General features: G+C 47.3%; 1 protein-coding gene across 2 annotated transcripts in view; it reads right to left on the bottom strand.

The window, feature by feature from the left end:
• The window catches only part of schip1 (schwannomin interacting protein 1), a 191,158-nt gene that overhangs the window by 32,926 nt on the left and 146,141 nt on the right, over positions 1-12,091 (bottom strand). For both annotated transcript variants that reach the window (XM_071927546.2, XM_071927538.2), the window contains one exon: positions 1,309-2,100. In XM_071927546.2, the coding sequence (XP_071783647.1) occupies positions 1,309-2,100 (792 nt within the window). The remainder of the gene's footprint in view (positions 1-1,308; positions 2,101-12,091) is intronic.

Consider the following 12,091-nt stretch of genomic DNA (forward strand, 5'->3'; position numbering starts at 1 on the left):
AAACACATGACCCATGTGGCCCTGCGCTGCTTGGACCCAAAGATACCATCTTCCTGCCCTCTCCTCCTCCTCCCTCTTTCCTTCCTCTCATCCCCCACCTCTCCCACTGCATTCCAGACATGCCTTAGGGAGATAGAGGGGGCCTCCAGGACAGACAAACACACACACACACACACACACACACACACACACACACACACACACACACACACAATGGCACTGGCGGCAGCCATTGTCTGTGTGCACTGAGGAAAAGGTCTTGGCGTTAGCATGCCAAAAGAGACATCACCAATTCCCCTCTTTCAAACACACATTCCCCCTCACTCAGTTTCACTCAGTGCCATAAGAGCTTAGCTGCTGTAATAAAACAGTGGTTGCAGTTAACAATTTTCTCCTGCTCCTCCCTAAACACTTCTATAGTTACACCCTTTTGAACACCACAGGCTAACAATAAACCATAAAACAGTGACTGGTATAAACACTTAGGCTGAATGATGTCATGAGAAAACAAGCGTCTCAGTGCCGGGCTGCCAGCATGGCACGAAAGGGCCTGCCGCTCTGGGATGAATGACGATGCAACACTGCCCTCTCCTGGTGGAAACACCACACGCCCACTACAGACAATGTTGCCAGATTTTTAAAATAGTATGGTTTTTACAGATAAATGTCTAAGGTCAGCAACAGGTCTTTGCTATGGCATTTTTCTGTCCCCAGTCATCACATAATAACAATTGTGGTGCTGAGGCAGCTTTAACTAGTAATGATATCTTATACCACAAAGACATACCTACGCTCCTCAAAGAAACTAAGCCCAGTTTTCAGATCTCCTACACAGTTGGTCCCACAGTGATTCTTTGGATCAGTAAGGTCCCTACTGGTATCGTTTTGCATCTCAGTCACTGCAGTCAGAGAAGTGGCTCTTCCTCCACAACAAAGCATCCCTGTTTCAGCGCCGCCCCCTGCAGCCTCCACTTCCCTCCAGCTGTGCAGCCCAGACTTCCATGATGGTCAGGTTTACAGTGGGGTCACATAGCTTAGCGCTACATTAGCCCACTAATCCTTGAATCCCTGCCTCACTCCAGCTAACCTACCCACATATTTCTAGGGTCCATCTGACACGGATAACCGTTGGATTAGAGCATGACGCGATCCCACCGGAACATGGGAAAAGGCAGAAAAATGTGACTGAGAGATGAGTGAGATAACCTCTGACACACATAATAGAAAAGCTCAAATACTTGAGCACTCAGACACTCACAGACCCACAGGACCATACAGAAACACTACATAATATCATTGTACACTCACTGAGGTGTAGTTGGTCTTGCCCATGCTGTGGTTCTGGTTCTGGTTGAGGTTCTGGTTCTCCTGCTCTCTGCACTGCAGCCCGGCCAGGTGTCTCTCCAGGGCCGCCCAGTCCATGGTGGGCAGAGGCTCCTCCTCTACACACTCCTCCTCTCTGTACCCCCCCATCCGTCCCCCAGTCCCTCCGCTGCCTCCGCTGCCTCCTCCTCCACCTCCACCACCACCCCCAGTGCCACGGCTCCCCCTGCCCTGGCTGGAGCTGCGGCGGCTGGGCTTGGGAGTCCCTGTCCCTCCCTGTGATGCTCCTGGGGAGTGGAGCTGGCTGCTCCTGGGCAGGATCAGGTTGCCGTTCTGTTTCAGTTCCTCAGGGACGGCTGCGGCCGAGGTGGCGGTGCGGCCGCCGGGGGCAGGGAGGGGCGGGACGGTCTTCACATCCTGGAATTCTTCGGCGAGGCTGCGGCTGTTCACTGTCTTCCGGAAGCCTCCGCCGAGCCCCCCGACCCCCACCACCCCTCCTCCTCCACCTTCCTCCTGGCCAGGAAGCTGCGGAGAGGTGTAGTCCTCGCCATACTCACTCTCCCACTCCTCTATCACCTTCTTCTTATACTCTTGGTAGTCCTCGTCCTCCTCGTAGTCCTCCAAGGTGACCAGGTCTAGGGAGGGGGAGGACTTGTAGGACTCCAAAGTGGCCAGGTCAAGAGAAGGGGAGCAAGGTGTAACCTTGTTGGAGTTGGACTCTGAGCTGGAGCGGCTGGATGCATCGCTCCCCAGGTCCATGCCATCCTCCCGGTAATCCTGCAGGAAAGTGACAGAGGGAAAGAGAGAGAGAGAGATGGAGGGAGAGGACAGGAGAGAGGAACACAGACAGGGAAAGAAGAGTTTGAAAGAGACATATGTGGGACAGAGAGAGAGAGAAGGAAGAGAGAGGGAAGGAGAGAGGACAAGGGGGAAAGAGAGGAGACAAAAAGAGAATTTAGGGAAGTGTGCAGACTTAGATTACTCACACCAGTGTTGTGGTTTGAGACCAGCGACCACAAAGCACTTCCTGTCCCGCAGGAACTTCCTTACTGTGCAGATTTTGCTGCCATTGTCTCAGTCTCCCTCTGACATGCCTTCTTTCTAAGTCCTCTGCAATACCATTTCATTCCACTTGTGCTCCTCCAAAGCCTCCCAGTCTGAGTACCTCATGCGAACCCATCATCTCCATTCCTTCTCCTCCCAAGCCCTTTATCATCTCATGCCTTTCCCTGTCTTCTACATTACTCTGTATTGGCGAATGTGTGTGTGTGCGTGGGCTTGTGCAACACTTAACATACACAGTGAGGGCGGAGTATTTGGATGTGTCAGAATAATATCCCACCGCCCACCGCCACATGTGTAGCGCACCACAGGTACAAAGCAGGGTGCTGTCTTGGCTGAGAGCGACTGACACCGGCATGTCAATACACAACAGACCTGGCTGCGACTTGGACGGATGAGTCCTGAGTTGTTGTCTAACCTTGACTGTGTTGTTCCTGCACAGCTCCAATCACCGGCTGACTGATTAGTTCGCAGCTAATGAAAATGTCTGTGCTGTTTACAACCGTCCACAAATCTCCACCTGACCTGAGCCCTCGCTTCCAGAGTTATCAGTCTTTTTTTCCACAGGAGCGCATTAACATAGTGCCTCACATCACTTTTAAAAGTTAATGAAAAGCTAGGAGCAGCAAATTTCTCTTAGGGCAAAGAGAAATTAACGACACATTCCTACGTGACCCACATCATGAGTTGTTCCAAAAAAGAAATTACTAATGAAGATCGCTGATTAGTGATTAAGACCACAAGGACTTACAGTAACAATACAACTGTTTGTGAGCAGTATCAACGCTACAGACGTTGTGTAGGTGACACTTATGCTATATTCACAATTACACTGTGATGAATGTCATTCTAATAATAATGTGTTACACACTTATAGCAAGCCCTCCTGAGTTCTGACTGCTGCACCACACCTGTGCAGACACTGGTTGTTGACGTCAAAGGACAGAGCAAAATATATCTATGTTGGGTAATTCAATGTGACTCAACTCCTTTGAGACTCGCTGTACAACTTGCTGATGCTGTGCAGAGATATATGGGCCACTCTGTGCTCAGGAACTTGCATTTCTCCACCAAACGCTAACAGGCCAGGGCCGGGGTTAAGGAGAATATAGGTGAAGAGTTATGCCTTGGTGGTAAAGGTATGCGGATGGCACTGGCAGCACAATAGGCAAGTTGTGGCTTCATGACATGGCAAGGTGTCAGTACACTGATAAGACTTTGTTATTAGAACAGGCTTGGCAGCATAGTGTTTGTCATTGGGGTCCTGGGACCTCCAGCGATGCTTCAGAGGGTGAGTGAGGAATAGCTTCATTTCAGTTATTTCACTCACTGGAACTTAGCCCAATGACAGAATGTATAATGATAACAATTTTGCTCAAATGTTTTACTATTACCTTCCCCGTCCACAGCATAGGCAGTTATATGAGTCTGTACTAAATAATATCGAACAACAAAAAAATCTCCTCAGATGGGGTTCCTATAAGGACAAAATCTGACAAAATGTGGGTCCATCTTCTAAAATGTATCTATTTGGGGGTCCTTGACATGAAAAGTCAGGGAACCCCTGTGCTGTTTGGTCACTGGAGGATAGAGAGGGCACACAACATGACCGCCCTATCTATGGCCTAATGCCCTGAAATAGCTTGGACCCAAGATTCAGCAGTTCATATATCATATAATTGAGGTCATGAATGTATGTAGGCCTATGGGAGTCTTGGTATAGGAGATATTTACAGAGATGCCGCACGTCAGCCTGTATTATCACACCATGTATCAATTTACCAATACAGCGGGTTGCTACAATGTTGTCTGCCAACCTACCGACGTGCTCATCAAACGCGCTGGCACCAGTCCCCGTTATTTGTAAACCGGCTTGTCATCTTGGTTTGGCCACTCTTTAGGTATAAAAAAAGAATAATACAAACTGGATCCATGAACCGGGCGGGTTTTCCTTTCCCAGCAGGCTCTCTGCCCCGGCAAGTAGGAAACCAAGTAGCCTTGGCAATCGCGTTTTAAATCTCGGTCAGCGATCCTTTGATAGAAGTAAGCGGTAGCCGGTTTCGTGTAGCCTCCACACAACGCTTAGTTTCCACATATTATCACTTCAATTGCATGATGCCGTTGGTCATCTGAGTAAAATATGTAATCATTTAAAGTGCGAGAGAGCGAGAGAGAGAGAGAGAGAGAGAGAGAGAGAGAGAGAGAGGAAGAGGCACTGCAAGATGGGATCCGACAGGCTGGAGCGGTAAAGCTGATCCGCTGTGGGATTAACCAAAGCACAGGCAGACCATACAGACTGGATTTGGCCAACACAATACATGCAAATTGACAGCTGCACAGATCCCCACCCCGCAGCCAGCCGGGTGTTCGGAGGCGTTTAATTCATGTCAACGACTATCCTTACAACTCTCCGGTCGTTTTGTAGGCTAGTCCGTTTGCAAGGGACATCGCATACGCCCAGTCTTTGCATGCATCGTCCATGCACGCAAAGTGGCATTTTTTTGCTGGCATGACAGTTGCATTATTACATCTGTAAACCGGCATCACATCCCCTTTAGTTTAGGGAGGCGTTTTATTCAGATGACACACCATTCATTCACATCATTCAGTTTATACATCTAAAGATAGGCGCATGTTGTTTCCTCGATGTGCAGAGTCATTCGTAGGGCTACTCAAATGATGTAATGTTCCCAAAAAAGTCACAGGAGAAACCTGATATCCCCCCGGCAACAGCGGTGACAGAAACGCCCAATATCACACTATCACACGGCGGATGACATCCATCCATAACTACAGCTGTAGCTCTGACCAGACCGACCCCATCAATACGTTATTATCGGCTACATCGTCAAAATTAAAGTCACGCCTTTATGAATCAAACCTGCCCCCCCAGGAGACGAGCTAAAAGTAGCCTATGCAACATCACTGCCATTAAAACAAGGCGATATACTCACTGTCATCATCTCTGTAGCTCCCCCCGTCTCAAGACATGGTAAAGTATAAATTCCAGTTGTAGACAACGGTGACGGTGTTGGGTGTTTTATAGCAGCTTTATTATAAGGGCGGCTGGTGGGGCTGGATTCGCCGCTACCCGGAGAAATGACAGAGAGCCGGCGGATTATTCAGTACAGTCATCGCTCTGTGTGTGTAGTCTGTCCACAGTGGAGGCAGCCGGAGTCTCAGTCCAGATAAAAAAAAAATAAAAAAACAACAACAACGTGGATGACTTAAAATCCCCGGTTGCAGGTCAGCGCCGCTCCTCTCCTCTACGGCACAGACGCCAAGCCACAGTTCAGCCGAGCCTGGCTGCGCTCACTCTATCCCACGTCGACTGGGAAATAAATAGGCTCTGAGTTAAGTGCGTCCCCTTATACTGTGGGCGTGCATTCGTTTTTAGAGCTCTCACCCAACCAGGCTCGCTTCAAACTCGGCTATTACACACAGAAACATGTCTTTAAACTGAGCACAAAACACGCGTGCTGCTGCTGCTCCCTGGCACCGGGTTTCTGAAGGCTCTTTACACCGGCTTTCTCTGTCGCAGCCTGCAGCTCCGAGGAGAGGAGAAAGTGACGACGACAAATACACTAAGCCCAACCTTCTGCACCCACTGACCTTGCAAAGGATGGCAGAGAGAGAGAGAGAGGGGGAGAGAGATGGAGAGAGAGACAGAGCTGAGAGAACGAGAAAGAGAAAGAAAGGAAACTATCCGGGTGAATTATTTAACATACCTCTGGTGTTCTGAATTCTGAGTATTTCAAGAGCTGCTTTCTGTCACTATGTGAATACATAAAGAAGCGACATCAACCTTGGGGAGCTCAAGGACCCTTCTGTTGTCATATCTATTATTTCAAGTCACTTGGCTTCACACATTTCAGGTAAAGGCTTCGCACATTTCAAGTGAAGGCTATCTTTATTGTCTTATTCCAGTCTGATGGCACCACATGACACCATGACAGTCATAGTGTCATTTGATTTTGATTTTTCCTTAAATGCTGTCTGCTCTTGTTGGATGAAAACACTGAAGTAGACATATGAGTTAACTGTGTGTTGATGCTCGCACAAACATGCAGGCATACACACACACACACACACACACACACACACACACACACACACACACACACACACACATTCACACACAGACACAAGCAGATGGCAGCTGCAGTGTCAGAGCTGAAGAGGGGTTAATGCAAACATGACATGATATCTTCATGTCGCATTCCATTTCCCCATGTAGCAGCTGGAAATTTACATATTCAGACATGGAGATCACGCTAAATGTCATTGATAAATCAATCCGGCAGCAGTAAATGCACTTGAAACCGTTTGCATGGCATGTGTTACGATTAGGAATTGGATTGGCGTCTCCTGAGTGGCAAGCCAAACGTCTGAAAACACAAAAGAGCCGCATCGTTCTCCAGTGATGTTGCTCTCCCAGTGAGTCACTGCGGTTCCACACCACTTCTGCTGTGTACCGCCGGCCGTGCGAAGCCTAGATTTGTAGTTGTTTGAAGGATGGGAGCCGTCTTCAGATACGACGCGCTGAATGTATAATAACAGCACAAAGGAGTCCATCCATGTAATAACAGAGCAGCACTTCAAAGACCCCTGACTGAGCCTCTCCTTACACCACAGAAGGGACACTACTAGTGGAGATCTCTCCAAAGAGGAGCCAGCAGGAGCCCAGCCTCTTCCTACCACTCCAGTCCCCACTACTGCTTTCAACTCCCCTATCTTCTCCTCCACTCCTCCCCTGTTCTTTTCCTCCCAAATTCCCCAAACATTAATCGGTCATAGTGAAGTGAGTGGAGTGAACTACTGTATAGTTAACTGAATGCCCTCCAGGGGGATAAGGCACTTCTGGGGGTTTTATCTGGAAGAGAATGGGAGGACTACGAGTTAATATGCACACCAGGCAATTAACTTATCATTAACTTGTCAACAGGAGGCCAATATGGTTTAGGCTGCACTAGATGTGTTAGATGTGCACGTACACAAACACGCACGCACACACACAATTTTCTTCCTTTGATGTTTCCATTTCCTTTTAGAGTCAAAGCCACTGTATACAGTTTCGATGTGGGATTCCTCCCCTCCCCTCCCCTCCCCTCGCTGAGTTGTTTCACAAAACAACAAAAGCAGCAACAAGCTCAGTGTCAGAGCGGCTGTCTAACAACAGATGAAGATGTCCGTGATATGTCACATCAAAGCCCTCTGATCGATGTCTCCTTCACACCCATGAAACGAAGCTGACTTTTACTGTACTTTTGATTTAGGGAGGTGGTCAAAGAAAGTTCACCGCTCAGCATCATTCACAACTCCACTTAAGGCAGCTCGGATCAATCACTCCTCCCTTTTGTTTTTTTTCCCTCTGCCCTGCGGTGCCAAGGAGCAGAGCCGCAGTGTCTGTCAAACTGCCATTCAATGGGATTTACCAATCACCTAGGGGCAGGAACATGTGGAAGAACAGCCCAGTGTAGATCTACAGTATGTGGGCAGGCTTTGCTCTATCTGCCTGCCTATCAGTCCGTCCGCAGAAACTATCTGGCAGGAATCACTGAAGGCCCATTACTGACAGAGAGATACGGCGGGAGAAAAGAATGCCCCTCAGATAATACAGAAAAGTCAGGGAACATCTTCCTCTGCTTATATCTGTCTCACAGGCGTTTAAAAAACAGGGAGCTCCTGACAGTCGGTGAGAAATTGAAGCTGTCTCTGCCTTGTCAGGAACTCACCAACTCTAACGGAGAGACACAGAAAGTGACCTTGGAGGATTCTCTCTCTCTCTCTCTCCCTCTCTCCTCTGTTCCTCTGTCTCTGTCTCTCTCTCTATTCGGGGACCGGGGGAAAGAGAAAGAGCTTACCTTGAAATAAGACTCGAGCCGGACCAGACGACAGAAAATGAAGCGTCAGAAACATGACTGTGGTACAAGGCCAGACCAGCAGTTGGGAGATGTCCTGCTTGGTTATGAGAGACATGGGGCCTCTTGAGGCCAGACAATAGACTGACCATGCAGGTCTCTCTCCATGTCATATTTCTTCTGATAAAGAAGACCCAATCCTGGATGCCATGAAAGAAATCTTTATATACTTGACCAAATACGCAAGACTTTTTGAATTATCCCTTTAATCACTTAGACCTAGATGACCCTCTTGCTTCTACACAGAAAATCAAACTCCTTACTATTTACTGCCTATATAGAGAAGAGTCATGTGTGCTAGATTCTGAGAAATTGAGGTCTATATGTCAGGGTAAATGTGGAAAAAATGGTAAATGACTGTCACGGTGTTTCCATTTTTGTCTCATAGACAAAGTTCAAGTGTCTCTGTGAAGATCTCCCTCTTGTTCATCTTTATCCGCAGAGGACTTTCAAAACCTAAGCTGTAAAAGCTAGATAACTTTACCTTGCGATGGTGTAGTGTTACGTGAATGAGTCTCCCGTGCTTCACAGATCTCAGTTTACTATAGAAGCCAATCCGGAGAGTAATTTGGCCACATGGTACAACAAAACGCAGTGACAGGGCTGTGAGAGAGCCTCACGCTACTTTGAAAAGCATTTTCAACTCACATTAACTGGGAAATATACACATTTACCTTGGGAAATGTTTACATTTACCGCTTGTAGATGTGCACCTTTACAATTTTCTCACATTTTTATCGTAACATAAACAAAGTGCTGCCTTAAAGCCTTATGAAAGCAGCCTGTCCTGAGGCAGCGATGGCGGCAGGATGTAGACTGTGTTTGATGATGAATAGAGATGTCAGATGGCCACAATAGAGGTCTGACCCTTAACTGGCAGACTGACCTGCTATTCTAAATAGAATGGGTGGCCAAACCATTGAGGCCGGCCATCAATCTCCCTCACAAACACAATGATGATTTACTCCATTCAGATTTGGCCTACTGGGTGAGTAAAGAGGAAGGGAAGAAAAGAGGAGTGTGTGTGAATTTTCTGGGTGTGCTTTCTACACTATATGTGGGCTTGTGTGTGAGAACATATATTCATGATGTGTGGATGTGTGTGCTGTTATGCATATCAGTGTGCCTTTGTAATACTGGATGTGTTTGCAATTGTGTTTACATGATCTGTCGAAGACCAGCGCTCGTATCGGACTGTGATATTAACACCTGGCTGTAATATATCGATGTTCCCTTACATATATCCAGCCAACAATCTCAGCTGCTAACGAAGTGTGAAATGAATTGTGAGAGCAACATCTTGTCCAACGTATATACAAGCACTCACAGCCATTAGATTCATTTAAATGGGAAGCACGTCGGGCATCAGTCTGCAGTATAGTATGTGCAGCGTAGAGCTTGTCGCGGAATGACGATAGACTCAGACTGACCAAATTTGTTTAATCTCGCTTGGTTTATAGAGGCTAAATGAGTCGTTCAGTGGTAGAAAGCATTTTACACAGCTTAGCATTCATCAGGAAACTGCAAATCCAACCTAGCAATTACAGAAAAGACCGGGATACATATGGCCATCACCCAAAGAGAGGGAGAGGGAGAGGAAACAGTGATAAAGAAGGAAGCAATGGTAACATTGTGGGGGAGGAGGAAGAGAATTACAACGATGAAGAAGAAGTTGAAGATGAAAATGTTGGTAATCATGATGTTGACAATCACCATAGCAATCAGAGTGATTACAGGCCTTCTTGTACTGATGAAAATGATAGTTTATGGGACTATAGTTATGACTAAGGGGATGATCATGATGACAAGCATGATTAATCAAAACCAATACGGTCTGAATACTTTTGAACACTTAAATAAGACAAAATAGAAAAGTGGAAGTACTTTCCTTAACAGTTAGGAGCCGAGCACTGCCTGCTTCACACTGTAAGTCCAATCAAAGATCTCCCTGCAGTGGGGAAGCTAAATTCATTCCCAACCTCCCCAGAGGGGCTGGAACCAGCCGAGTTGGAAAAAGTCAGCCAAGTCATTAATGAAGTTATGACCAGAGTCACGGGTGTGGCAGGCTAGATCTTAATCGGCCGTAAGAATGGGCCGAGGAGGGCCGAGACCCACTTCAGACCCATTTCATCCAACTACACACTAACGTTAATTAGTGGGAAGGAAGGGGAGGTTTGTAATCTGTTCAATTAGCCCGGCCCGGAGAGGCCTCCTGTGGGGCCGAGGAGAAATTTAGGCCCAGGACTGTGTGCTGTTACTCAAGGCCACTGTCATGAACCACAGGGGAGAGAGCTTAAGGTTCATATGACGGCCATGGAGAGACGTCTGTTCATTTAGCTCTTCTCTATTAAATCCACACTCACCACATCTCTCACACGCTTTCTCTGTGGAATGAGGTTAAGGTCAGGTATTTATTTATTTATTTTTTACATTCACTCCTCTTTACGTTTTCCTACACCATATTGCCCCTCTCCCCTTCCACTTTCCGCAACGCAGCAGAAAACATCCACAGTAGTTAAAGAGTCAGAGATAGAGACCCAGACTCTGAGAGTGTGTCAGGTCCCAATCCCCAGTCTCTCTGCTGCTTGCCTGGCACCCCTCCATGGCTGTTTCTGTGCCCTGTCAGCAATACAGCCAGGCAGAGAGATGCATCCACCCTGCCCCGCGCTCAGCTCCGCACCGTGCAGCACGCAGATGTCCACACAATTTACTGCCCACACCAAATTGGATCACGTCTCCGGTGTTTTGTGCAGGCCTCGCACCTGCTGTTCTCTACCTTTTCTCATAAACGACTAAACACCAAGAGGTTGGGGGAAGAGAGAAGAGAGGCAGTGGGAGTTGATTTAGAGAGGAAATTAAACCAGAAACGACTGAGTGAGATAGAAAAATAAAGCGAGAAGGGGAGATGGCTGATATGAAAAAAGGAGAGGCTGTCTTGCACTTCTTATCACAGAATCCTCCTACACGCACGCATCGATGATACGACTCTACCTCCACGCACAAGGTTGTTAGTGGGAACTAGGCCATGGAAATCTACATAGTCTGTTCTAGACCTGCATCAACACAGCCACTGATGGTCTCCAGCTTGCTCAGTGTGACCTAAGGGCCAGCCATGTTGTCTGGCAGGTCACCAGAGTATTGTAGGGGCTAAACACAATCTGACATCTGATCACCTGTAATGTGACTGACAACTTCTTTCTATATCTGAGTTGGTGGAGGTGACAGGCTGGAGAGGCCTTGAGGCCTAGACCGTTATTATAGTAACAGGAGCAGAAGATGTGTGTTGTGTGTGTGTGTGTGTGTATGTGTATGTGCACCCCGAGGGGCCCTGGAAGGTGGCGGCACACCGTCTAGACCAATTATTGATCCATCCTGGGCTGCCAGGTATGAGATGCCACTCCACTTCCCCTCCCACTCAGACACAGCCTTATAACTCATCATGGGAGAGATAGCCAAGTGAGAAGGACCAATGCAGCAACAGTCTAAAAACAAGGCTAGACTGTTCATATCAACAAGTATTTTAATACGCAAGTGAGATATCTTGTAAGTCCTTGACACTATAGCCTACATAACCAACAGGATAAAGTGGAAAAATGTGGTTTTAAGAGGCTGAAAGCAGATAAGTAGGTGAATGTTCCAAAAAACTCTAAAAGTGGATGGACATTAAAGGACTACTCAGACTTTGTTTGGCTGAGTTTGGCCCATTGGTCACCTTACCCACTATTCCCACATTCTTATACTATAGCATCTATTATTCCCTCTAATGGCAGAGGCACATTTCTCCA

The sequence above is a fragment of the Centroberyx gerrardi genome, chromosome 6, assembly GCF_048128805.1.
Source record: "Centroberyx gerrardi isolate f3 chromosome 6, fCenGer3.hap1.cur.20231027, whole genome shotgun sequence".
Classification (NCBI taxonomy): domain Eukaryota; kingdom Metazoa; phylum Chordata; class Actinopteri; order Beryciformes; family Berycidae; genus Centroberyx; species Centroberyx gerrardi.